General features: G+C 53.0%; 2 protein-coding genes and 1 long non-coding RNA gene across 3 annotated transcripts in view; 1 reads left to right on the forward strand and 2 right to left on the reverse strand.

Annotated features, from left to right (window-relative positions):
- Nucleotides 1-7138: 7138 nt before the first annotated feature.
- ZSCAN2 (zinc finger and SCAN domain containing 2) overlaps nucleotides 7139-27411 on the reverse strand; it is a 39479-nt gene continuing 19206 nt past the window's right edge. Inside the window, exon 4 of the mRNA XM_042940924.1 lies at nucleotides 7139-9498. Coding sequence (XP_042796858.1) covers nucleotides 8829-9498 — 670 coding nt within the window. The 3' untranslated portion in view covers nucleotides 7139-8828. The remainder of the gene's footprint in view (nucleotides 9499-27411) is intronic.
- LOC122221574 (zinc finger and SCAN domain-containing protein 29-like) lies at nucleotides 9676-18282 on the reverse strand. Its single transcript, XM_042940922.1, has 9 exons — nucleotides 17881-18282; nucleotides 16577-17085; nucleotides 15739-15823; nucleotides 15107-15183; nucleotides 14302-14425; nucleotides 13375-13829; nucleotides 12210-12417; nucleotides 11403-11501; nucleotides 9676-9849 (listed from the first exon to the last, which is right to left on the reverse strand). The coding sequence occupies exons 2-9, from the start codon at nucleotides 16973-16975 to the stop codon at nucleotides 9770-9772; spliced, it is 1527 nt and encodes a 508-aa protein (XP_042796856.1). The 5' UTR covers nucleotides 16976-17085; nucleotides 17881-18282; the 3' UTR covers nucleotides 9676-9769.
- Nucleotides 18497-27409, forward strand: LOC122221579. Its single transcript, XR_006203306.1, has 3 exons — nucleotides 18497-18761; nucleotides 18930-19064; nucleotides 26867-27409. It is a non-coding gene; the product is annotated as an uncharacterized LOC122221579 (long non-coding RNA).

The raw sequence follows: 27411 nt of genomic DNA on the forward strand, positions 1-27411 counted from the left end.
ATCATGACCTGAGTTGAAGTCCGAGGCTTAACTGACTAAGCCACCCAGGCACCCCCATTATTTTAAGCTTCTAAAGAACAGCAAGTTCCCATGCCGTAGAGACAGTTTCATTAAAAAACAAAAACAAAAAAACTGGAGAACTAGCTGATTTCCTCTTATGAAGGTGCTATAATCATATGATACCATATATAATCGTATAATACCAACACATGGCCCAGAAACCGGGTGTGCTCACAGACATGCGCACACACAGACACCCTTGCTCAAGCTCGATCATTAACACTAGACGGTGGCCCTCAACACTGTCAGCCCCAGCATGCCTTCCGTGAGTACCCCTTTTCTGCCCTGAAATAAAATTTTACAGGGAAAATGGATTACTTACAATTTCAGACCCAGTGTGAATACAAAAGAATATGTGTTTCAATACATAAATGTTCATACGTGTGTACAATCACCGAGAACAGGACCGCTCCGAGTACGGACCAGTACAGGCGTGTGCCGTATCTGTGACTCACGCACCAAGGAGTTGAGGACGTGACTCTTCGGAACTGGCGAAAACCTCCTTGGCAAGTTCTGAACAAAAGAATGTGCCATTTTCCCTAATTTATTTTTTAAGTTTATTTTGAGAGAGAGGGAGTGCGCGCGTACAGGGGAGGAACAGAGCGGGGGGGGGGGGGGGGGGGGGGGGGGGAGGAGAGAATCCCAAGCAGGCTCCGCGCTGTCAGCGCGACGCAGGGCTTGATCCCGCGAGCCGCGAGATCATGATCTGAGCTGCAATCAAGAGTCAGACGCTTAACCAACCGGGCCACCCAGGTGCCCCTATTTTCCCTTGTTTTCTATGGGAGTCGAGTTTCCGGGAAATTCGGATCTATTAAAACCGTGCAAAGCTGTCCTCCCGTAGATGTAAAAAGTTAGGGTCTAGGCCCACGTGAAAAAGGCTCCCCTCCATCACTGGTTCTCCAACTTTCACACATGTCAGAAGCACCTAGAGACCTGGTTCAGGTTGCTGGGCTCCACTCCTGGAGTTTGTGACCAGTAAGAGTATCAGCCAGGGTTTAGTGAGAGAGGCAGGCCAGCCGGGGCTACTTCACACGCACGCGCACGCACACCTGACCTTACGGACCTGGGGGAGCCGGGCCTGGGGCCCGCGGGCAGGCAGCTGGGAGGGAAGGTGGGTGTAGGAGGGCAGAGCCGGGACCACCTGGAGCGGGTCAGTTCTAGCTGTCTCCAGTGTTGACGACGTGGGTCTCCTGCGGGAGGAGCTGGCACCCTTCACCACGGAGCTAAGCCCGCCCGTGGCTGAGGAGTGGGGACGCTGGAGACAGAGCGGCCGCATGCAGACCGGCGCCGGGATGAGCTGCAAAGGCACCGGCCCCACGGCCCAGGCATCAAAACAAAATGGCAGCCACTTAACTTCCTCCACCTCCAGGTCTCATCCCACAGTGACCCCTGTGGCTCGCTCTACCTGGAAACATACGGGGAAGGGAATTCTGGGGGGATGTGGTTCTTCTACCCGGCCGAGTCACCACATTATAAAGCCGCCTCAAGTTTGGGGGTGCGGCTGGAGAATTTGCACTTCTCGGAGGTTCCCAGGTGATGCCCTTGCTGCACGTATGTGAGCCACCCCGAGTCCCTGCACGTCCAGCAGCACGTGCGTTGGTCAGGACTGTCTCAACAATCGCATTTCGTCTGCGTGGCCCCGGCCACCAAATGCCAGTTGAGCTTCCGATTTGTGGGACAACTACACGTCCTCACCTCCAGTTTCCAGAATGCTCCTGTGGGAACCTACACAGTCCCCGGGAAGGAACTCCTGGGGTTCTCTCAGCAATTCTAGGAAGATGCCCGAGAGAATCCCTAGAGGGACCTGCAGATACCCAGTCATTTCACACTGACATCAGCACAGGACCCACTCCAGCTCTGGGCAAGGAGAGCGGAGATTCAGCAGCACGGAAGGGAGAGGATGTTCGGGAACTGTTTTGGCCTCATAAAAATTCAAGAACTAAGAGAAAGACTAAGCAGCAAAGAAATGCAGCAAATGGCACTGCAGCTAAGGTGAGTAATTCAGTTCGGGACCGCTGTGGCTCCTGCGTGGGGCTGGGTCTCGGGGGGACAAGGATGCGAGTCTGTGGAAGGAGCCCTGGCCCGGAGCGTGGACACCTGTGCAGAGAAGAGCAGGGGCGAGAAGGAAACCGCAGCCTGAGACAGATGGACAGGGAGGGCAAGGAAAGGGAGACAGAGACCGGGCACGGTAAGGTTTGCATGAAGGCAGGAGGCATGAACGGTCCCTCCCGTGTGTCGTCGCCGTGACCGGTTATTATGAACGGGTCCGGTCAGCGGGGCTCGCAGGTGCCCGCAGCTGTGGGAGGTGGAGATGACGCCACAGGTTCCGGTCCTCGCCACCGCGTTTACTGAGCATCGCACCGCGCTGGCCGCTGGGATAGGAGATACAGAGATGTGCCAACCTGGCCCCGCTGGCGGGGGACTTGAAGGACCCACGTGTAGGGGGAAGCAGTCGTGTGTTCTGAGGGCACAGGGGGCCGAGTATCCGCCCCGGCTTGGTGAGAGACCAGGTGTGATCAGGAAAGAGGATATTTGAGTTGTATCCTTCCTTCAGGCCAAGGAGACGGTGGGGTGTTCCAGGCCGAGGGAACCACGTGGGAAGAGACAGAAGTGAGAAACGCCACAGGCCCAGCCTGGGAGGCAAAGCAAGTTGGAAATACGACTGAGAAAATGGGCTGTGGCCAGTCAGTAACGGCCCCGCGTGCCGGGCCCGAGAGCCGAGCCCGGAGGCTTTTGAGTGAGCAGATCCGGGCGGGGACTACGCGGCTGTCTGGACGAGGGACGTAGGCCTCCTCCAGGCCAGGAGAGCAAGGATGTGTGACAGGTGTCCACCTGTGCGGCAGCCCGTCTTTATATGCTCGTTCATCGTTTGCGATACGTTTCCTCTGGGAAGTATAACCGGTCAGCGGGCGGTTTAGGTTTCCTCTGCCCCGCACCACCCCGTGGACTCGGGCAGAGTGGGCGCCAGGAGGGAAGCCAGACACGAGGGACGAATGTGTGAATCTGCTTAACATGAGGGACCTGACAGGCCAATTCACGGGGACAGAAAGTAGAACTGTGGTTGCCAGGGCCTGGGGGGAGGGGAAACGGGGAGTTGGTGGTGAACGGATATGCTTTGAGTTTGGGCTGGTGAAAAAGTTTTGGTCTTGGATGGTGGTGATCGTTGCACAGAAATGCAAATGTCTTTGATGCCCTGAATTACCCTTAAACATGAGAAAATGGTAAATTTAATGTTGTGTATGTTCTACTACGGTTTTTTTTTTCAACTTGAGTTTTAAAAATTAATTTATTTTTTGAGAGAGAGAGAGGGCACAAGTGAGCAAGGGGCAGAGAGATAGAGAGAATCCCAGAACGGGCAGAGGGAAAGAGAGAGAAAAGTGGGGCTCACCCAAAACGGGGCTCGAACTCACCCAATGCAGGGCTTGAACTCATGAACTGTGAGATCGCGACCTGAGCCGAAGTCAGGTGCTTGCCACCCAGGCGCCCCCCCCAAAAAGTTTTTTGAATGTTTCTTTATTTATTTTGAGAAAGAGACACAGAGCACGAGTAGGGGAGGGGCAGAGAGGGAGGGAGACAGAGAATCCGAAGCAGCCTCCAGGCTATCAGGGCAGAGCCCCACTTGGGACTCGAGCCCAGGAACCATGAGATCGTGACCTGATCTGAAATAAGAGTTTATTTCAGATCTTAACTGACTTAACTTAACTCACTGAGCCGGCCAGGCACCCCTGTTTTACCACAGTTTTCAAATGTGGGTGCCAGGGCCCAGTGCTTTAGAGGGCCCAGCCCCATCCAGCCCTCCTCTAGCTGCGTCCTTCTCCGTGGCCGGGAAGTCCGCATGGCCAAGGCAGTGCGCCCACAGATCCCACGTTCCTCCTCCAGGCCATCTTCCGGGAACCTGGGCCCCAGAACGTCCTGAGTGGCCTCTTGTCCATTCCATCCTCTCAAGGACAGACCAGGCAGTCGGCGTGTGCACTCTGGGCCTGAGAGGTGGCCAGAGCGGCTGCTGGCGGGAGCACGGACAGAGCAGGAGCACGGACAGAGCCCACATGCACAGAGCAGGGCACCTGAGCACTTGCAGGGGAGGCCTCACGGCGCAGAGCGGGCACGCCAGGTTCCATCCTGGGCCTTGCAGGAGTCCGCAGTTCTTTCTTTTTTTTTTCTTTTAACATATTTATTTTTGGGGAGAGCACAAGCGGGGAGGGGCAGAGACAGGGGGCAGAGGATCTGAAGCAGGCTTTGCGCTGACAGGCTGACAGCAGCGAACCTGATATGGGGCTTGAACTCCCGAACTGGGAGATCATGACCTGAGCCAAAGTCAACGAACCGAGCTACCCAGGTGCCCCAGGAGTCCCCGGTTCTAAATTGAAAGCCTGGCTTCATCGCCTCACAGCCTCCAGGATGGCTAGAATCAAAAAGACAGAACAGGGATGCCTGGCTGGCTCCGTCGGTAGAGCATGCAACTCTTGAGCTCGGGGTTGTGAGTTCGAGCCCCACGTTTGGGTGTAGAGATTACTTAAAAATAAAATCTTTAAAAAAAAAAAGAACCAACTATACCCAGTTTGGGGGGAGGATGTGGAGCAATGAGAACCCTCATATACTGCCAGTGTCACTGTAAAATGGTACAGCCTCTTTGGAAAGTAAGTCTCGCAATTTCTCCAAAGGTTAAACATCGAGTTACTAGAGGACCCGGCGATTCCACTCCTAATCGGAAACGCGTCCACACAAAACGTGAAAACGTGCACATGAATGTTCACGGCAACATGATTCCCAACAGCCAAAGGTGCAACGAGCCAATGTCCACCCGCTGATGCAGGGTTAACAAAACCGGGGCTGTATCCAGACGACGGGACGCTTCCAGGCTGGACAGGGGAGTGAAGCACTCACACCTGGTCCACGTGGATGAGCCCGGAAAACACGAAGCTGAGGGAAAGAAGCCAGTCACAAAAGGCCACTTTTTGTAGGATTCCATTTATGTGAAATGTTCACGCAGGCAAATCCGCAGAGACAGAAAGTGGGTGAGTGGCTGCGAGCGGACGTGGGGCGGAGGGACGGGGGGGGGGGCGACCGCTAATGGATACGGGCTTTCCTGGGGTGATGAACATGTTCTAAAATTAGATAGTGGTGACACTTGCAGAATTTTCTGAATATCCTGAAAATAGCTGCATTTTAAACTTAAAAAAAAAAAACCCGCACACACAAATCTGATGATGTTCCCTGTCATACTGAAGTATACTTGCTAAGGGGAGACGCTAAGAACATGAGTCTGTTAGCTTGACTTGGAACCCTCAATATTTAGACGACTGTCACGGCCTGTACTCTGGCCAGCGTCTCACAATGTTGGGGTCCGGCCCCGGGGGCTGAGCTACAGTTATGTGTTTTAAATGATGGTAGGGTGTTTGGTGTTTGGGGCATCGGACCCCAGGGTCAGGAGTTCTGCAGATGAGAACACAGGGCACAGAGAGGGGATGTGGCCTGGACAGGAGGGCGGTCATTAGTTAAAGGGACGAGCTGTCCGGAGCGGTTTTGGGAGACGGGGTCCTGCCGCTACTTCCCGCGGGTTTTGCCCCCCACCCCCGTGGGCCTTCAGCACATCAGCATCTCACAGGCCTGACAGAGACGCTGTCCTTGCTAAGGGGCTGTGGCAGGGACTCTCAAGAGTCATTCTGGGCACACACAATCGTTCCCTTACGTGCCGACATTACAGCCCAACCCCCACAGAAGCCGTGGCTCCCAGGAGTGCACATCTGGGGACTGATACGACAGGATCATCGAGACCCCCCCTGTGGCGGAGGCAGACAGATCAGGGCCGCAGTCCCAGCTCTGTGCGTCTCCCCACACCTCAGAGTGGCCGAAATGGTCGACACCCTACAATAAAGTGCTTAGCGTGGGGCCTGCCTCACCAAATACGCAGGGAACCAGGGAACAGGGGCTGGTGTTGATTCGCTCTGCCTTCCACTAGAGGACTGGCGGAGCTGTGCAGAAGGCCTGGGGAGCCGGGGTCCTGGAGAGAAGTAAAGGGAGAAGGTGTTGTTCTCTGCAAGCCGAGCAGTCAGAGCCAGTGAGTGGGTCCCACAACCCCGGGCTGAACAGAAGGGAGGCCGGGGTCACACGCACCTCAGCGGGGTTTGGTGCTTGTGGCCGTTAGAGTCTCTTGGACTCTCCGCCCTGGGGCTGAGTCTGTGATCACTTGATGAAAACGGCTCACCCTTTGGCCATCGCACTCACAGGATTCGCTTGGAATTCGCTTATGTAATGGGTTAATATACTTGCATCAGCTTCGGCTAGTAGGATTAGTGCCCCGAAACCCAACTCCTGTGTTTCTTGCTCTCTGTACGTGAGAATAAGAACCGGTATTTCTGCTATGCGCCTCTTCAGTTAAAATTTTGCAATGCATAATCTGATTGTCATCTATTGCAACTTTTATACTAGAGGTGAATTTCATGCATTCCCCGCTATCACTTCATTATTTTTCTCTTGAGGGGATTTCCAAGTGAACAGCTTCCAAAAGCCGCCCTGCTTGCCTGGTTCAGAAACTCTGAAGCCGTGATTATGAGCTGGAGCTGGAGGTGAGCTAAAAACTAAAGCCCCAGAGCTTTGCTCATGCCGCGTCCCGAGGTAGGCGAAAAGGCAAATCAGAACACTCTGGAGCAAGGGAATGGATAACTAGTTTCAAATCAAAATCCAGGCACTGTAAAAAGTACATATTACGTTGGGTTCACTGGGAAACCTCTCCACGTGATAGTCAACTGGTGAAACTCGGTGCTCTAGTCTTCCACTGAGAACTATGCCAACATCACTTAGGAGAGCCATCTCACGTGTCCCAGTGCTTCACGGACTGTAAAATCCCTATGAAATATCTACAGTCTCCAGCTCAGTTTCCCCCTTGCTTTGCTAAGGGGAAAATACACGTGAGATGGCATGGTAATGGATATTACATCTGAATCTCCGTGTTCCATTCCAGAAGTTTCCAAAAGGGAATGTGGTTATTTCCAAACTCTTTTTATAACGCACAGCTATGTTAATTTTAGTATCGTGAATTTCCACCCAAGTAAAGATTTTCTCATTCAAAATAGTAAAATGATTTAAAAGAATACATATCACATTTATTTCCTGGCCGTATAAAAAAAAATTCTGAACCCAGATTTCTGGGATACCTCTTTGAAAACGATCTCCAAAAACAGGCTCTCCGAAGTGTCCTCAATGGCAGCAAACTGACATCCTTCGAAGGACTTCTGGCTCCAGATAGCAGATACCGGGCAGAGACAAGTCTCACGGATAAGAGACGTGACCGGGCCAGATAATAAACACGCTGTTCGTTCTGCCAGTGTTTATTAAGCCTTTCTTCCATGCCGGACACTACTCTGTGCTAGAACTACATCGATAGGAGGCCTTCTAAGGTGGTCTGAAGACAATTCTCAGAGGAAAACTCAATGTTTTCAGCAATGGCAACAACAAACAGAGTTCACAGCCCGTCAGAACGGCCGCTTTTGACGGACAACACTTACTTGAATAGGTTCTTTTATGTTCGTTAGAAAAGACTCCTTACTTAATCGTATTCTATAAATCTAACGATATGAAACCGTGACATGTGTAGACTGTGCTTTGTTTTATAACTGGTGGGTTTCTGGAAGGTTGGGGGAAAATATTTTCAAGCCAAATGCACGAAGGAGGAACTGGAGCAAGAAACCGTATCCCGTTTCTTTCTAAGCACCATTGGCTGCGTGTGTCAGAGTCCCTCCAGGGGCTGTGCTCTGCTCACTCGGAGACACCCCAGATCTCCAGGACCTGTGCGCCTGCACGCGGCCTCCCCTGAGGCCGGGGATGGAGCGGCGGGCTCCTCCAACCCGGCCTCCTTCGTAACCGCTGCCAAGGTTAGTGGTCGTTGCTCCGGACGTACGTGCAAACGGAAAAGGCTTTCCCCATTTCATCATCCTGTTCGCGATCTCCTAGACCCGGTGTTATGTTTTTAGGGCACCGCGTGGGCCGTAGGGCTCGCCGGCAGCACTGCTGGCAATTTGGAGCGGTTCTACCCTGCGAGACGTCTGCTTAGGTCGAGTCCTATTAATTGCTGGTTCTATACCTCAAAGATGCCAGTCTCCTATGGCTCAACCTAACATGTCGAGAGGAAGAGTAGGTCATGGTTTAGAAAGCCAACCTGGAGCACTGACCTTTCCTTCTCCAAATGACACGACAGAGTCCTCTCCTCTTGGGTAAGAAGCACGTAGAGAAATGGAGACGGTTCGCGGGCCCCACCCTCCACAGGGAGAACCGTGGAAGACCTTGAAAAATGTGCTCAGTTAATAAATCCCCGTCTAGCTGCCCAGTGCTGAGAAGAAAGAGCTCAGCCACTACCGGCCCTGTGGCGGAGCCGGCCACCGTTAATGCCATGAGCACCGCGGGGCGGGCCTCCTCTGTCCTTGAAGGGGGGTCTTGGGGACAAGAGTCTCACCCTCATATTACCAAGCTGTGGAAGTTAAGGCACAGAATCCTAATGGATACCTATCGTGATGGTGATACAGTCCAATTCAGAATGAGTCTCTGAATTCTCTGGAAATTAGCTTCCATTTCAATAGTGCGGATAAGCAAGCCCTGAGTAGTATTCCGTAAGCCAGCTGAGTTTTCAGTGAGAGAAACACAATGACCTCTACCGAACTGGGACCTAAATCCCTGGTCTCCTGTGGGGGTCGTGGTATAGAATCAAGGACCATACAGACCTTTCTTAGAACAGATTCTGTGGTGCTTCTAGATTTGATGCTTCTTAAAGACGTTTAGAGCCTCTCGCCCACATGGGTTCTCCGATGCGCGCTGAAATGCGAACTGTTGTTAAATCGCCTCCCACAGGCACCGCATTCGTAGGGCTTCTCTCCCGTGTGGGTCCTCTGGTGTATGATGAGACTTGAGCTCTGATTAAAGCTCTTCCCACATTCGCCACACTTGTAGGGCCTCTCTCCGGTGTGAATTCGCCGGTGGGTAATGAGGTTTGAGCGGTCACTGAAACTTTTGCCGCACTCGAGACACTCATAGGGCTTCTCTCCTGTGTGGATCCTCTGGTGGCTGGTGAGCGTGGAACTCTTACTGAACTTCTTCCCGCACTCAGGGCACTGGTAGGGCTTTTCGCCAGTGTGCGTTCGCCAGTGCGCACTGAAGTGCGAGCTATTGGTGAAACTCTTTCCACACTCACTGCACTTGTGGGGTTTCTCTCCTGTGTGGACTCTCTGGTGCATCAGGAGGCTGGAGCTCTGGTTGAAGCTCTGCCAGCACTCTCCACATTTATAGGGCTTTTCTCCAGTGTGGATTCTCTGGTGTGCTGTGAGGTTAGAATGATCACTGAAGCCTTTCCCACATTCGGGGCATTTGTAGGGCTTCTCCCCGGTGTGGGTTCTCTGGTGGCAGACCAGGTGTGAGCTTCGGCCAAAGCTTTTCCCACAACGGCCACACCTAAAAGGTTTCTTTTCTCCGATGTGGGCTAGCTGGTGGACAGCTAAGTGGGAGCTCTGGCTGAAATTTTCCCCATATTCACAGCATGGATAGGATTTCTCTCCTACGTAGGTTCCCTGAGGACCTATGAATTTCCCTGCGTCTCTTTCTGGAGGGGAGAGTGACCCTCGTCCATCTTCTAAGGGTACCTCCCATTGCTTTTGTGCCCCATATTTGCCTTCCCAGTCTCTCCTCCAGGCAAGGTACTGGGAAACATCCACTTTGGGTCTTTCTAATAATGCCCCGGCAGTTCTGCTTCCTCTGAAATGTTCTGGCTTGAATTCTCCTCATTCTCTGTCCTTGTTTCAAGACCTGAAAGAATGAGGTGAAACTGCAAATGTAGCGTGTTTTCTGAGCTCAGAAGAACAGAACCGATGCGAAAGCGGCCCTACCGGACGGTCGGAAACAAACTCTTGCCGGTGACACATAGAACACAGTCAGTTTGCCATTAACCAGAAACCAATCATCTGGAACAGGGCTGAACCTCGTTCAAGACAGCAGACTTCCAGATCTCACTCCCTCCCCCAGCTTCTGAACGAGAAGGTCGTGGGGAGGAAGGCTGAGGAGAGGGAGGAGGGCAGGACCCAGACCCATTTCTTCCTCTCCCCGCCAATCAGACGCTCTGCCCCCAGGCGTGGCCCCTCTTCTCCTCCCCACCCACCTGTGTGCTGGCAATCGGTACTAAAAGGCTACCTTCCTCTTCCAGGCTGAGGGACAAGCCTGAGAGTGACTCTGGCCTCTCTCCGTCCCCTTCCTTGCAAGTGGGAGGGAGGACTTCTTTGATGAACAAGGAGCTGGGCCCCGTGGCTCAGAAGACCAGCAGTGAAGCCTCTATCCCTGCGGGGCGAGGCTGTGGCCATCCCCTGCTGCCTGTGGCTCCAACTGGGGTTCAGTGAGGAAGCCCACCGTGGCCACCCATCTGAGCCACACTGCCCAACGGCTCTACAGTTAGAAAGCTGTCATTTGATCTCAACGTCTTACTCTTACGCTTCTTGGTTGGTCTGGAATCTGAGCGGGGGAAGAGCAGTACTATTTATCAGATCTCCTAAACTTCCAACAAAATAACTGAGCCCAACCAAGGAGGGAAGCTCATCTTAACCATGAGAAATTCACCCCTGCAATAAGCTGAGGCTGACTGTAGTTTAATTTGGGGGTGCCAGGGCTCACTTTTTCTATTAATCTAGTTAAGTGATAGTTAATTATAGTTAAAACTCTGATAGAAACTTAAGAGGGAGGGGCGCCTGGCTGGCTCAGTCGGTAGAGCATGTGACTCTTTATCTTGGGGTCATTAATTCGAGCACCACATTGGGGGTAGATGTTTACTTAATAAATAAAGGGGGCATTAAAAAAAAAGAAATTTAGAGGTGCCTGGGTGGCTCAGTCGGTTAAGCCTCTGACTTTGGCTCAGGTCACGATCTCACGGTTCATGGGTTCAAGCCCCGTGTCGGGTTCTGTGCTGACAGCTTAGAGCCTGGAGCCTGCTTTGGATTCTGTGTCTCCCTCTCTCTCTTTCTGCCCCTCCCTGGCTCGCTCCTGTCTCTGTCTCTGTTTCTCTCTCTCTCTCTCTCAAAAATAAACATTAAAAAAAGAAATTTAGGAGGGAAATCATCAACACTAAGGATTTGTTTATATCTATCTAGAAGCCACGGTAACTCAGGAGAGCAGGCTTTCCTGGCTGCCACCTGCTTTTCTGTTCTCCCACATCCTGTGGCTTCAGCACCCCTGCATAATAAACCGGGAAGGCCAAGTGAGTGGGTTCCTCTCCCAGCCCTCGCCCAGTGCTGCCTCGCCCGTGTTCGGAATTCCAGATCTGACTTCCTTGTTGGTGCAATACTAGCTTTTGCTCGTTTTCATTCATTTCCCACCTGCACAGGAAGTTTTCCGGAAGTCCCGGGGATCGTCATTCCAAAGCTCTTCACTTCTCTCTGGCCTCGAGACCCCATCTGGCTGGCGGACTGGAAGTCCTACTCGAGGAAAATCAAGAAGGGACATGGAGTTCTTATGCAATTTGCCTTCTGTTCTTATATCTGGACGTGGTGGGTGAAATGAGAATGGAAACACCTACCAGAAAGATCTGGTTTTCAGAAGAAATCATTTAGTGAATGACTCAGGAAATGTGCCCCCTTAAGTGAGGAGTACAGGGCAAGGTGTTCATCTATCTTAGCAGTAAGTACAATGATGGTGACAATGAAAAGGAACATTTGCTGAGGGCCAGCAATGTACCAGGATCCTCATAACAACCCAGTGAGCTAGATACTATCACTCTGTCCATTTTACAGATGAGACAGTGGAGGCCTAGGTGTTTAACCAGTTTGCCCAAGAACAGAGAAGTCTTTCAGTGGCAGACTGTTGTATGTAATACGCACGGGGTATGTTAGATGGAAACAAACAACTGGAACTTTACATCACTCGGACCTCTCTTTCCTCTATAGTGGTTACTAAATATTATTTCTAGAATGTTGTTACTAAAAGCAGACAGGGAGCAGGGCAAGACCCTCAACGTTGTCTTTGTGAGTCACCCTGCACTACTGGCTAAGAAATCGGTCTGAACCTGAGGAGGTCACTCTAGAGTGATAGACAAGAAGCATCTCTCCCGCTTCACAGTCCCTAATGCTTCCCTCGGGCCCTCGTCTCTCCCACGGTCTGTGGCCGCTGTGGGGAGGAGAGCTTACCACTGGGATTCCCCCTCAGAGCCTGGGGGCCACGGCTCTTGGGCTCCTCTCGGGGCTCCTCTGCCGGTTCGCTACCGTCTCCCGTCACACCTTCCAGCACGGCCTTCCGGTTCTCTTCGGAGCCCCCTCTATTCCGCAGGAGGCCTCCTGCCACCTCGAAGGCATCAAAGGTGCTGGCAAGGGTCCAGGGGCTCATCAGGGCGTCCATCTCACGATAGAAGGGGCAGGTGCCCGGGGCGTGCGTGCTCCTGGCTTTGCGGTAGTGGGTCTGGAGGTTTTTGAACCGGTAGCGACACTGTTCCAGGGTCCGCGGGAAGCCGCACTCCCGCAGCCGCTCGGCCACCAGCCGGTACACCTGGCGGTTCCGATGGCAGGTGCGCAGTTTCTCGTGAATGTAGGGCTCACCGAGAATCCCCAGGAAAATTTTGGTTTCTTCGTAGCCCCAGTGCACACCTGGAGGAGAGGTACAGAGGTGAGCTGAGACGGTGCTGCTGGTTGTGCGGAGGACAGCGGGAGACCCCCCACTCCCGCCACAGCATCTCGGTGATTTCCGGAGAAGCAGTCAAGCGGGTTTTCCTCTGTGACGGGACTCGATCCGACAATATGCACACGTTTATTTTTACACTTATACACATGACTCTTACATAATGGTTCTTCCTTTTTCTCGACTGCACACAGGAACAAAGGGCTGTCCCATTTGTACATAAAAATAGCCTTTCCTTGCCCTTTCCAGACGACTACAGTGTGCCCTGAATCCCCACGGCACCCCCGAAATAACCGGTCGCGGCAAGCTTTTCTCCAAACCCCGCCGACAGCGAGGGCCTCCCAGCTTGCTCATGACAAGGACTTACCAGCCGGACTCCGAAACAGGGCTGGGATTCCAGGGCTTCCAGACACTTCTTCGACCCCCAGTTCTTCCCCCTCAGAATCCTCTGTGACGGCTCCTAAATGCCCTTCTTCTACAGACGCTGTTGTGTGGCCGGGGTCCGGCCCCTGCTTCTCTGCCCTGCCTTCCAACACAGCCTCAGCCAGCACTGCCTCCTCCTGTCCCCAGCGGCGCCCCTGAAGCTCTGCATGCTCCACATCACAGGCCCTGTGCCCAAGAAGAGCCCCTGCCACCTCTGGAAGCGGGGGTGGCGGCCCGTGGGCACATCAGGGCGTCCATCTCACGATAGAAGGGGCAGGTGCCCGGGGCGTGCGTGCTCCTGGCTTTGCGGTAGTGGGTCTGGAGGTTTTTGAACCGGTAGCGACACTGTTCCAGGGTCCGCGGGAAGCCGCGCTCCCGCAGCCGCTCGGCCACCAGCCGGTACACCTGGCGGTTCCGATGGCAGGTGCGCAGTTTCTCGTGGATCCAAGACTCACTGAGAATTCCCAAAAAAGTCTTGGTTTCCTCGTAGCCCCAGTGCACCCCTGCCACCTTCTCATCCTCCAGGCCCTGCAACTCCAGCTCGTCCCGCATCTTGGCTTTCCTCAGGACGGGCACGTGGCCAGGCTGGCCTCTCCCCCCGCCCGCTGCGGAGTCGCTGGCGTCCTCCTCTCCGGGACACTGAAGATCACGCCTCCATGGGTCCTCCTCCTGCTCCACGTGGGAGCTGACACTGGGTAGAGGGGTTGGCAAATCTGTTTGCAGAGGGAGACACACAGAAGATACAGTGGTTTGGTGACTCTAATCCCAACCACTTTATATGCCAGGGAGGGGAGATACTATTAATTTTTTTTTTTAAGTCTGAAGGGATTCTTGGGAAGCCTCAGTAAAAGTAGTATTCAGGCTGCGAGGGAGCAGTAAGAAAAAAATCCAGGCCCAAATCTAGACCTACACATGCACGTACATCTGTCCTGAAACAAATAAAATTCAGGCTCCCACCAGAGGCTTTACTGACCGTCTTCCTAAGATGGTCAGTAAATGTCAATACGATATTCTCTCTGGGTTCTAGAAACTCATCCTTGAGAGCACTGACTTTGGTATTAGATTATGGGTCTCTTTTCAAGCAGAACTGAGGGCTTTGAACAATATGATCCCAAAAAGGTCTGGGGTAGTGAACACTACAGATAACGCCACGGCTAACTTTGTACAGGAAAATGGCGCTCTTACCCAGCGAGACCTCACTTGCAGATTTCTCCCAACTTCCTTCCAGGTGGTTCCTCCATCCAGGTCCTGGCTGCCTCCGTGCCTCCTGGGAGATGTACACGGCCACATCGCCGAATGTCACCAACTCCTGGAAAAACATAACACCCTGTTCAAAAGGTGCTGCCTTGGGACAAAATGCCTCCCTATACGGCCTTCATCAGAGGGCAGGTGACAAAAAAGGCTGAGGAGAAACTAAAAAGTGAGTTTTCTTTGACTTTTAAAGGCAATAAAGGACGGGGAGGGAGCCGGGGAGAGAAAGAAAAGCCAGAAAGAAGCTAACATTTACGGAACACCAGGTGTGCTGTGCCAGATATTTTCACACTTCCTCAGTTATACAGTCAGTATGTGGCAGAGCCAGGATTTGAACGCAGGACTCTCTGACCCTGAGGCTTTTGTTCCCTCCACGCCTCCACAGTCCTGCACACCATGTGGGCAAGGCTCGGATATGGAAAGAAGGAAGTAACTATTCCTTTTAATGCAAACGTGCAAATCAGCATGATCTTACAATCTCAGGCTCAAGGAAAAGAATGACTTAATACCATTCCTCACCGCCTCAGCTGTGGTGCTGCCTTCCATACGGAGGGGGGTTTCAGCAACATTTTTCTGGCTGGTGAAATTCTGGAGCCTAATCTACAAAGTTACTGAGAACCCCCTCCACCACCACTGGGTAAAATTCTCTTGGCATTTCTGGTAAGCAAAAGAGTTGGCGGCAAAGGGCCCCCACTTGAATAGTGAAAGGTGTCCTAAGTAAGAGAAAGATCTGGCTCACCTGGGGGTTGTGCATCATCCCCGGGTCACTGCCGCCCTCCTCCAGAGAAAGACCCAGAGTTCCAGGACCAGGCAGGGCTGTGGGGAAGAGAAAGGAGCCGTGAGGAGACCATGTTTCTCAACTCCTCCTGAGGACGGGCCCAACTTAGTTCTGAAACAGAAGAGTCTTCCCCCTTCTCTTGGTGTCTGCTCTGTCCCAGCAAAGAAAGTTGGTGAAAAACCAAAATGAGGAGAGTTCCCAATTTTCCCCTTCCATATCCATCCAGGTTACTGATGCAGTTTCATGATTTTCTTCTTCAGTTTTGATAACACATCTGCATCATCCAAATTGGTCTGGGACACACGTACCTGTCCTGAGAATTACTGTGCTTTGACCTGACCCCACCTTGTGCTTTCTCCACCAGCCAGACCTAAAATCTGTGCCCAACCTACTGGGACAGTAACCTCACTCACACAAGGAGAGGTACCACAGGCTCCGCTGGGTACTTTTACAAAACATGCCAACCGAGGCCCTTCCTCCCTTTGGAGGTACCTGTTGAGGATCCCCCAAGCCTCATTTCACCTGCCCCATCCTCCCGCCTTCGGCACTCTGAGGGAACTTACCCACCCTCTCCCCACACTGCTGCTGCTTACCGCTCCTGTGCAAGGCTGGGAGTTCCTCTTCGGGACTGTGATGCCACTGTTCATCCGGTTCTGGCTGTGAGTTCTTCACCACTGCCTGTAACAGACACATGAATCCTGTCTGTGCTTGCTTGAGATGGATGTCTTGGGAAGCTAGTACTGATCCTAAGCGTTCCTTCTCCTCTGAGCATACCTCCTGTCCCTGTTCAAGGACTAGAGGGGTCGAAATTCTGTAGGAACTAAAACTTAACTATCCCAAGATGCAAAGAAGCAAAGGAGGAAATCAGTCTCCTGCAAATCACTGCAGTCCAGTAAGGAGTGTGGATGTGCAAAAGACTAACAGATAAGGTCTGGATCCCAGGCTCACTGCAATCTGCCCACCAGCTCTCCTGAGGCAAGACTCAGCCAACCAAAAATATAGCTGTTTTTCAGTAGGACTCAAAGGTGCAATACTGGCCATAAAGACCAGTGAAGCCACTTGCATCAGGCTGGCTGCTGACGAATGAGAATTGTTCTCCAAAAAGAAACCAAAAACCAACCCACCCACCCACAAACCCTAGCTTTTCTGTCCTTCTGTGTGCTCCTCCTCGCCCGGAGTGGTGTTCAAGCCATTTTAAGCAATTCTCTTACTTAACGGCAGGGCCCCACACTCAGAGCAAGCGCTGTTACGCATTCTCTGAAGAGTCCGTCTGAGCGTGGAAGGAAAGCCGTAGCCACCAGGCCCAGGGAATGAGCAAATGCCACTTTGCCACGAACAGCAAAGTACGGCACATCACCCACACTGCTGGCAAACCAAGGGCACGCTCCCACTTCTTCCTGCTTTACCCAGAACAAGGTTCTCGCTTCTCACCTGGAGCCCCCGTCTCCCAGGCTCTTTCTGCAAGTCTTCCACCAGGGCCACGGCCTCCTCTCCACTCTCTGGATGCTTCTGTCTAACCCAGACCTGGATCTCCCGAGGAAGGACAGCCAGGAACTGTTCCAGCACTAGCAACTCCAGGATCTGCTCTTTCGTACACTTCTCTGGTCTCAGCCACTGATGACAGAGCTTCCGGAGTTGGATGAGGGCCTCCCGGGGTCCTGATGCTTGTTGATAGCAGAAATGCCAAAACCGCCGGCAGGAGGTCTCTGGTCCAGGGTCGCTCCTTTGGGAAATTTCCTGCTCCCAGTGGGAATCGTCTTCCAGCTTCACTCTTTGGAGCTCTTCTTGCGCTCGAGGAGTCTGGACGTGTGGGTCCCCAGCTACAGCCATCGTTCAGCTCACAGAAGAACCTTGCCACTGGGCTCTGAAGCTCAAAGCCCTTCCTTTACCTCAATGGGGAGCTACCATCAGATAGGAGTCACTAAGTAGAACTCGAAATCCTAGAGCCACGGATAATACATTACAGAGTGAATGCTAGTGACCATCACAAGTGTCAGCCCAGCAGGACTGAGGTGAAGAAAAGAGCCTTCGTGTCCTCCCCTCCCCATGTCCTGGTGCCCGTGGAGTCTGGCCCTGTGTCACCGGGGAAGCGGCTCCAGAAGTTCAAGAGGAGGGTCAAGAGCGGGTGATCTGATTGGAAAGTAGGGGGGCTTGAGGCTGTGTTTGCACAGCAATTTACTTGAGGCCGAGAAGATGTCACTCATCCACACTGACGAGTGAGGATGGACTGAAGAAGACAATGGGGACAATAAGCCGCCCACCCTCCCAAGCCACTGGTCTTCGGAACTAGAGTGTGACAAAGTCAATGTGGCAGGACAAGTACGAGAGGGCGCACAAGGTAGCAGCACCTTGGAGAGCAGCAGCCGGGTGGAGCTGGCTCTAACCTTTCAGAGATTCAAAGGGTCCAACCTCTAAACTGCCCTCACCTCTGGCTGGTCACCCCACTCGGGATTCCTCAGCGCTGGAATAACTCTCTCCCAAACAGGGAGATTTACCCTGGTTAGGATTACAAGCGTTAAGAGCAGAGATACTAAAAACAGACCCATACGGGATGTCAGGGCTGGCAGGACAGTTAAGAAATACTTGGACTTCAACTCCCTCAAAGCTGGGCAATCGTGGCTCAGAGACCCCCAGAGACTTGCCCAAGGTCACATGGCTGGAGTTTGGCAGGAAATAAACAGGGGCTCAGCCCCTTGACCGTGGACTGGGGGACTGGCCCGCAGAGCGTGACTTACACCGGAAGGCTACTCTGCTCCGCGGGCGACCTTCTCTGGAAGCCTTATGGGGTAAATGCGGGCCCTGGGGACGGGGTCGCCTCGGCGGCTACAAGGCCAGGGTCCTCCCCGCCGAGTCTGGTGGGCGGCGCGAAGGAGGGCGCCGCCAGCACGAGGGCCGCATCTCGCCCGGGGGCCGCTCGCGGGGCGGCGGGGCCTGGGCCGGAGGCGGCGGGACCCTGGGTTTCGGTCCGGCCACGCCCACCCGGCGAGGGCGGCTAGGGCCCGAGGTGACAGCCGCGCGCGCCAGCCGAGGCCCTGCGACGCCGGGGGGCCGGGGCCCGTGGCACCTTCTCCGCGGCCGCGCAACGTCCCCAAACGACCCTCGAACCCCCAGCCCGGACCCGGAGTCCTGGCGTTCGGATGTCCACTAAACACCGGAAGCGGAAACGCGATCCCCAGAAGGACTGGGTTTTGCCAGACTCCATTTCCCATAGGCCTCCGTGCCCGCAGACTGACAACAGCACTAGCCAATAAAATGTGAGGACGGCCTAGACGCCTGTGTTTCAGACGAATCACTGATGAGGGGTGGGACTTTACTGCACGCGGGATCTGGGAGTTCAGAGCCACAGCCTGGAGCAGACCCAGCGGAGGTGGTGTGGTCCTACCCGCTCCCCGACTGCTGGGGGCCCTGTGTGAGAGAGAGGGAGAGCCTTTGGGGGCCCGGGGTCTGCGAGTGCGCCGCCGAGACTCCAATTCAGATTTTTCGCCACTTAAGAAAGTACTTTTCCGGCATGGTTGTCCACTATGGCAATGCTTTACCACCACCACCACCCCTCCGCACACACACACGTCCGCCACACACCCTCATTTCCTGCGTGCACAGCCCTGGGAGATTTAAGGTGAATACTTTGACAGGATGAATACTATTGACGCTTATTCATTCCAACAATCGGCCGTGGAACATTAACTTTGGCCCAAGCCAAACACTCCCTCCTCCTAAGGAATGCAGGCCAGCAGAGGATGCATTTTTATGTATTTATTTTTTAATTTATTTTTTGTATCTCTAGGTCCCACTTGGGGCTCAAACTCATGACCCGAGATCAAGAGTGGCATGCTCCAATGACTGAGCCAGCCAGGCGCCTCTGGTGGATGCAATTTTAAAATGCTGCCCTGAACAACCCACATATCTCCAATGCAGTGTGGTAAGTGCTCAAAGGTGCCTTCAAAGAATGTGGCTGGAAAGAAATACTGGAGAGCGACTGGGAGAGCCCAAGAGGGTAGAAGGTGCGGCCTCAGGGAAAGGGGGCAGGAAACTGCATTTTATTGAGCACTTACATTGCATATTTTCTCTGGTTTGGATCTGATAATAAATCCTGCATAGTAGGCCTCACTCCCTCTTTAACAGATGAAAGGTCCAAAATTCAATTAAAGGTGGGTGAAGCTGTGATTATTCCCACAGAAGGGGCAGCCTTGGGGGGGGGGGGAGGGGCAGGCAAGGGAAACACAGGATGGCAAGAGGGGCTTTCCAGAAAGCCCTAAGTCCAATTGTGAGTCTGGGCCAGGAGAAGGCTTTGGGTTCCCACCATCAAGTCACGGAGAAGCTTTGCTTTTACACATTTTCTATTAGTTTAAGATTTCCCTTGAAAAGAGGTTCCTCTGTTGTTGTTGGTTTTTTTTAACGTTTATTTATTTTTTGAGACAGGGAGAGACAGAGCATGAACGGGGGAGGGTCAGAGAGAGGGAGACACAGAATCTGAAACAGGCTCCGGGCTCTGAGCTGTCAGCACAGAGCCCGACGCGGGGCTGGAACTCACGGACCGCGAGATCATGACCTGAGCCGAAGTCAGCCGCTTAACCGACTGAGCCACCCAGGCGCCCCTCCTCTGTTTAAAAAAAAAAAAAAAAGGAAGAAAATTGAAAATTACTAATCCACGTCCCTGCCCTATTACCTTAACTCAGGGAGCTCCTGAGCACATGGAACTTTCACTGGAAGCAAAATCAAGCAGGGAGAGTGTAGCCCCAAACACAAGTCATATCGACCATCAACACCACATCCAGTACTTGAAGGGAGAAGACACGCATACGTGTCCTCAAGCTGTGGGCCACGCCCGTCAAAGAATGGGACCTAAGGACCCCCAAAAGTCTACACACATGAGGTATTTTCCCACTTGTGGCCTCCTGGTCCCTCAGAGGACAGTTGTCCTCAGAAACCTAGACAGGTGCGTTTTTTGGTGAAAGCAGGCTACGTCTAGGTCAGAGTTAGCAATATTACCACGGATAGGATTTTAGTGTTCTCTGCCATACAGAGTGACCGACCTCCTCCAAGCAGCCTTCTGGAGTGGGCACAGCAAGCACTGTCATCAGTTTTGCAGATGTGGAAAATGAGGCTTCCGGAAGTGATTTGCCTCATTATAATGCTGGTTAGTGGCACAGGTGTGTCTAGAACCAGGTCTGGCAGGTCTCTAGGTTTTTTAAGTTTATTTTGAGAGAGAGAGAGACAAAGAGCATGCTTTGGGGGGAGGGGCAGAGAGGGGGGGAGAGAGAGAGAGAGAGAGAGAGAGAGAGAGAGAGAGAGAACCCCAAGCAGGCTCCACACTGTCCGTGCAGAACCGGAAGCAAGGCCTGATCCCGAGAACGGCGAGATCACGGCCTGAGCCAAAATCAGGAGTCCATCATTCGACCAGCTGAGCCACCCAGACGCCCAACAGGTCTCTTTGGCTCACAACCCACCATCCACTATGCCACAGACGCCAGGACACGAGTGGGAGGGAGACACAGGAGCCAGTAACTCTGAAGGCAGCACCATTTGGGACAGCTAGGAGCGGCAAATGTCTGTACGTCAGTTTCAGCAAGCGTTTGGTTTCTGGATCCCTGATGTATTTAGAAAAACATTGCACAGAGGTGTTTAGAATCAGTGCATAAGGGGACAAGGATTTCCAGGTGAAGGAGATAAAAGCTTCTCCTCCAGGAATTCGACAGATGACAGCCACATATAATGAGTGGAGACTATGTTCCCTAGGCCCACTGGACATCCATCCAACTCATTTAACCAGTGATACTAACTTACCTGCGCAAGGAGACCTGTCCAACAGGGAAACCTGGCAGAGTTAACAAGGCCATCTTGGGCACTGAGCAGACAGCCTGGGGGGACACGGATAACAAGTGGTTTTGAAGCCCGGCATCTGTCCCCGGAGAGGCTCATGGCTGGCGTCTGCCTGTCCCTCACATGACCGCTTCCTTTCATGTCCGGCTGCTCAAGCACTCTGTAATCACAAAGCCACCACTGCAGTCACTCAAGACCAGGAATAAGGGGTGCTCTGAAGGAGGCTTGTGATAGGAGATCCCCCACCATAAATTAATAATTGGAGTTCTAGATTCTCTTGGTCTCTTGGAAATTGAGTTAGCAGGAGCCTGCCACCCAGGGTCCGGTCACCTCTGGGTAACTGGGGAAATCCAGTCTCTGCACCAGAAAGGCTGGGGACCAGAACTCTGCGGTCAATTGGCCAAAGGTGCCCCCGCTGAGGCCTCCTGGCAGGCACGCCTGCCCTCAGACGCCAACAGTGTAAACAGGCAGTGGAGACGCTGTGTCTGCCAGGGCCTGGGAGCTCCAGGGGCCCGGGTGGTGTTTCCTTGGAGCCGGACTCCCCACCCCACAGCCGTTCCACAGCTGGCTCGGGCCTGCGAAGGGATGGAGAGTTCTCAGAGCTGGGACACTGGGAAGAGCCAGCAGGAGAGGGGAACCGGGGGCAGGTAGGCCCTAGAGCCACAGCCCCTGCTGACACCAGAGGCATGAGCCCAGTTGCACCAGTGACTGGGTGGAGAGCCAAAGGGGATTCGCCACCAGCCGTCACCCCCCACCAGGCGAGGAAATCCTCTGTCTCAAAATCTGACCATTGTCCATACAGTCCTACTTTGACTTCCTCTGGGGCCTGGGGCTATGTTATCAAATCATGAGAGTAGAAAAAGGAAGGGCCCTAATATTCTGTCCAGAAATTTGAAAATACTTAACAGGGCCCACCCGGGCAACAGGGGAGGTTAAAATGGCCGTGCGTGTGAAAAAACTCCAGGGCTGTCCCGGAGGGACTGTGAGTGCGAAACCAGCACCCTGGGTCCCTGCTGAGCTCCCTGTGAGGAGACAGGACTGCAAAGCCAGGGATAAGGGGCTGGGAAGAGCCACCACCGGTCACGTGGCCCCGTGCAAGGCAGGACCAATTCCAGTTGTGGGATCTTCTTGCTACCAGCTACAGGGAAGCCTCGTAGCCGGTGTTGTTTGCATTTCAGTGTTTGGTTCTTTTCTCCATTTTTTCCCATGGGTACTTCTCAGGGCTTTAATAACACAGTGAAATAAAGCAGCAGGTGCCGGGCAGGTTACGCACCGGATTCCCCTCTGAGCCTCCACTCCCCCAGCCCCGAAGCGGGGATACGGACCTACCTCACAGGGTTGTCAAGATCAAGTGAGGCGTACGTGTAGAACGTAGCACAGAGCCTGTGCACAGCAGCTGCTCCCTGGGTTGTTGCTGTAGGCTAGTGTGGCTTATCATAAAGTATAAAAACGCAACCCAAAGGGAAGAAAAATTCCATGAAAAAAAGAAGTCTCTTTATGACTTGCCTCATATTGTAAAATGTCTACTAAAAGCCGGGGGGGGGGGGGTTGTGATTGGTGGCCCAAGTGTCTAGAACCAGGTCTGTCCAGCTCCCAACACTCCCTTTACCGTGCCAAACATGAGAACAGGGACAGGGTGACAAAGTACTGCTGGGTGTGGACCTGAGGGGCCTCTGGGATGTGGCGGTGCTGTTTCTTGATCTGGGCGCTGGTTACATGGGTGTGTCCAGTTTGTAAGAGTGCCATGAGCATACACTTTTGTGCACTTACCTGTGTTTTGTATTTTAAAATGGATATATAGGGGCGCCTGGGCGGCTCAGTCGGTTAAGCATCCGACTTCATCTCAGGTCATGATCTCCTGGTTTGTGGGTTCGAGCCCCACGTTGGGCTCTGTGCTCACAGCTCAGTGCCTGGAGCCTGCTTTGGATTCTGTGTCTCCCTCTCTCTCTGCCCCTCCCCTGCTCACATTCTGTCTCTCTCTCAAAAATAAATGAACATTAAAAAAAAAAAAATTTTTTTAAATATATATATTTAAACGGGGGGGGGAGGGTCTCCGGATATGTCATATGAACGCACTAGGATCAAAGGGTAAGAGTGAGATAAGATACAGTCTCTTGATAAGATACATTGCTTGTCCAGACAAGAGAAACATTGTGTACTAGACTCAGCTACAGGAAAGAAAATGCCTAGTTTCCCACTGGCTTCTGACACCTGTGACATTTCAAAAATATGAGTTGTTTCATTAGGATACTGGTTAGTTTGGGGTTTTTTTATGTTTAGATTATTTAATTTAATATTTATTTATGGGTTTATTTTTAGAGAGACAGCACACGCTCATGAGTGCTAGCAGGGGAGGAGCAGAGAGGGAGAAAGAATCTTAAGCAGGCCCCACAATCAGTGCAGAGCCTGATGAAGGGCTTGATCTCATGACCGTAAAATCATGACCTGAGCTGAAGTCAAGAGTTGGAGGCTTAACCGACTGAGCCGCACACATGCTCGTTTTTTTTAAGGATTTAAAACAAAAAAAATTTTTTAAGAGGGAGTGAGTACACAATCGAGGAAGAGGGGCGGAGAGAGAGAGAAAGAAAGAGAATCTTTGGCTCAACACCCAGCAGGAAGCCCGATGTAAGGCTTGATCTCACAAACTGTTACATCATGACCTGAGCCAAAATCAAGAGTTGGACACTCAACCAACTGAGCCACCCAGGTGTCCCAAGGTTTTATTTTAAGTAATCTCTGCACCCAACGTGGGGCTCGAACTTACAACCCTGAGATCAAGAATTGCACACTCCGCTGACTAAGGCAGCCAGGTGACCTGGTTAGTTGATTTTTATAGATGCCTTCGGCTGTGACTTCATTCACCAATAGCAATCAATCCTAACTTAGGCAAGAGGCACTGAAGTTAAAACTCACTAACGTGTATTTATCATCGTATCAAAGGGAAGTGTGGGGAACTGAGTCCATTTTCCAGGTCAGAGTTTCGGGCTCCCCCTGCCTCTTGCATTTCTGCCATCTCCGAGAAAGGAACTCAGTTAGCAAAAAGTGAGTTCCTACCACATACCAAGTCCTGAGCTGGGTGCCAGAGATCAGTACAGGTGTGATCATAACACATAGAAGGCAGAGGGGCAGAATCATGTCTGAGGCTCTGAGGTTGGACAGTCCTTGGGTGCAGGACGCAGGGTGAGGTCTGCCAGAGAAGAGCAGGGAAGGCCTCACGAAGGAGACGGTACCCAGACTGAGTTTTCAGAAATGTGCAGGTGTGCCCTCGGGAGGCCAGGCATCCCAGAACAGAACAGGGGACAGCGGGAAGACAAGGCAGGCCCTGTGGAGCACATTCAAGGGGAGCGGCCAGGGGGCGAGGATGGTCAGGGTACAGAGGTTCCTCAGAGGCCCGTCAGGAAGACTTCACCTGTGCTCCAAGGAACACAGCCTTTCTGTAGGATGGGGAGCCCTGGGGGGGTTAAACTGGGTAGTGAAGGGCTCACACTCAGGCTGGCTACAGTTGAGGATGAAGAAGGAGGCAGGGAGGGAGCCTGCGGGCTACTGCAAGCGGAAGGGTATGAACTATGCCCTGGGGGTGGGGTGAGGCGGGAGCCTGGAGAGATGTTAAATAGGCAGAACTTGCAGGGCTCCGGTCCCGACCGGCTCTGAGGGAGGGAGGGAGGGAGGAGTCTTGGGTGACTCCCAGGTTTGGGGTTGAGTGGGGCCACGCGATGGCAGTGCTACTCACAGAGCAAACACTAGGGAGGCCGGTAGGGAGGGGGCCTCCTGGACATGCTGGGTCTAAGGCTCTAGGAGACTGGAAAGCAGGGGTGGGGGAGTGACTGAGGGGGCGAGGCCCTGACCGGGAGAGCAGCGGCCGCTGGCGCAGGTGGAGATGGTTTACTGCTACCCTGAACGGTGGCTCTTGGCTGAGCCTGGAGGAAGTGAGGGTGCCACGGACAAGCTTGTTGCTCTGGGGCCGGGACGCTGAGGGAGGCCACACCGGGCAGGTTCGGGGTTCTCAGGGAAGGTGAGCCAAGCTGGGTCTGGGAACGGCTGAAGCGTGCAAGGAGGCCCCTGAGGGCCCAGGAGAGGGGAGTGAGCAAGTCACGGAGAGGACCTGCTGAGTTGGACATGGGGGACTCCCCGAGGGTGAAGCAATTGCTTTTTTTTTTTTCACCATTTATTCTAAATTTGAAATTTGTCCCTAAATTTGTAACTGTCCCAAGGCTGTTCCCATGAAACAAACATGATAAAACCTCAATCCCTAAATGCATGTACATTTAGGGGAAATAGCCTTTGTTACAGAGGTGTGACTGAATCACAGGCAAAGACATGGCCGAAGGAAATCTGCTGGGGGGCCGAAGGAGTCCCCCCAAGGGGCCTGGGACTTCCTAATGTCTTCCAGGGAAGAAGGCTGTGCCCTTGCATCCCACACGGAGCCGAACGAAGGCCAGTGCATGCTAAGTCCCCTCTGCCTCCACAGATCCGCTCCAGGGGCAGGCAGGACAGGAAGTGACAGACTCTCAAGCTTTCTAGGACCACAGACTGTCATCTCCCAACCTGATCTTCTGTCCCTTTTTTTCCTAAGATATTTTGTGTCCCTACTAGGTAGAGAGGAGTAAAAAAAAAAAAAAAAGTTTTGCAAAGCTTAATATCAGCTCTTTTCTTGAGACTTAGAGGAAGAGAATGCTAGTATCTTCTACGACCCAAATCCCAGAATTTGGTATCAGCTGGAAAACCACCCTATCCATCCAGACAGGTGGGATTATTCCTCCTACGGAAACTTTATGGAGTTTTCCTAGAACCTAGTACCCAACACCGTGATGGTACTTAAGTCCTCAATGTTTGACTAATAAGTGAATGATGGGGATTTCATGGCCTACGTGGCTTGGTTTCACAACCATCACTGCCTAGTTTAGAAACGTCCTCCTTGTGTCTAATCTAGTTGATTCTGGATAGAGATGATTCCCAACAGCCTCCTTAGGAGGCCGCTGGCTTCTTAGCCAAACCTGCCACTCCATCTTGGTTGACAGACCGGATGCAGAGTCGGCAAAGGACGGTGGACAGGTGTGTGCACCGGTCAAGCACACAGATCTTGGCTCACCCAAAGGTGTGTTCTTTGAAGCCACTGACTTTGACTCCCTGAAGGTCTTGGGCCACTTTTGGCCTAGGGCAGGAGGTGAGTGGGTGGGAAGTGAGGTGTGTGGGTTTGCTAATAGTCCGGTCCACATCAGAAGGCAGACACAGGCAAAGAATGAGACTATTTTATTAGGCAATGTTGAGCATCCGTTCTCTAAGAACCAAGGCCCGTGGTGAGCACAGGCTCCATGCGCTGGAGGAGGTGGTTTCGCATTTCCCAGAAACACTTTATCTGCTCTCCCCTTCCTCATAACAACCCCCTGACCTGCTACCATCCCCTGGTCTCTACGGTTTCGAAGCTCAAGGACCCAACCACAAAGCGCTGGTAGCACCCCCAGACCAAGGATGACACCTGTTAGAACAGCCCTTGATTCAAGCTCACATCCCTCCGGGGCACAGACTGTGTGTCCTCAAAATCAACACTTCCTTAAAAATATGAAAGTATACAAAAGCTACCAGACAGAATTCTATCTCTGCATATAGAACATAAAAAAGAGAAGAACGGGAATGGCCAGTGCAGAGAGATGATCTGGGGGCTGTTTATCTGTGGGGGTGAAGACACAGGCCCCCCTGAAGAGTGCAGGGCTGTTCCACCCTCGATGAGACAGAAACCACCATCGGCCAGGGGTAGGCAGTGGGGGTCCCCGACTTCACTTCCCACTCAAAAACCAAAACTCCACAAAAACCAGTGCATTCCCCCGGCAGCCGACTTCCCACGGGACAGTAAGCAGAGACACGGGCAAATGTGTACATCCCCGTTTATACCCTTCCTGGCAGGCCCTGTTCAGCTCTTAACCAACGGAAAGCCTACCAGGATGCTGGTTCCAGGGCATACAGCCTGGTGTTTAGGTGTTCCTGACGCTTTCTACAAACAGAAACGGCCTTTGCCTTCACGTGGAGGACCCAGAGCTGGACGAGCCCATCCACCCTGACCTGCAATCAAAGCCCAGGACGCACGCCGGGAAGAGTGGGTTTGGACGGGGCGCCCTGGCGTGCCAGCAGCTCGGGGTCAAGGCACCTCAACCCAGCGAGGTGGGGGCGAGACCACCAGCACCTGTGGACCGTATTTCCGAGGACTCAGCCTGGGCTGGGGGCACGCGGTCTTCCGTTCCACATGCGAAACACCCCACCCCCGCCCCACCCCGTCCCACTAGAGCGGGGACCGAGGCACAGAGCACCGGGACGCAGGACGCCAGTCGCGCCTGGAAAGGAAGCAGTGAGAAGACCCGACCCTCCGTCCCTGTGCCCTGTTCTGGGGGTTCGCCTGCGACCACCCAGGTGTGTTAGAGATGGCGACGGGGGAGGGCGAGGTCCCCGCAAAA

The sequence above is a fragment of the Panthera leo genome, chromosome B3 (assembly GCF_018350215.1).
Source record: "Panthera leo isolate Ple1 chromosome B3, P.leo_Ple1_pat1.1, whole genome shotgun sequence".
NCBI classification, from domain to species: domain Eukaryota; kingdom Metazoa; phylum Chordata; class Mammalia; order Carnivora; family Felidae; genus Panthera; species Panthera leo.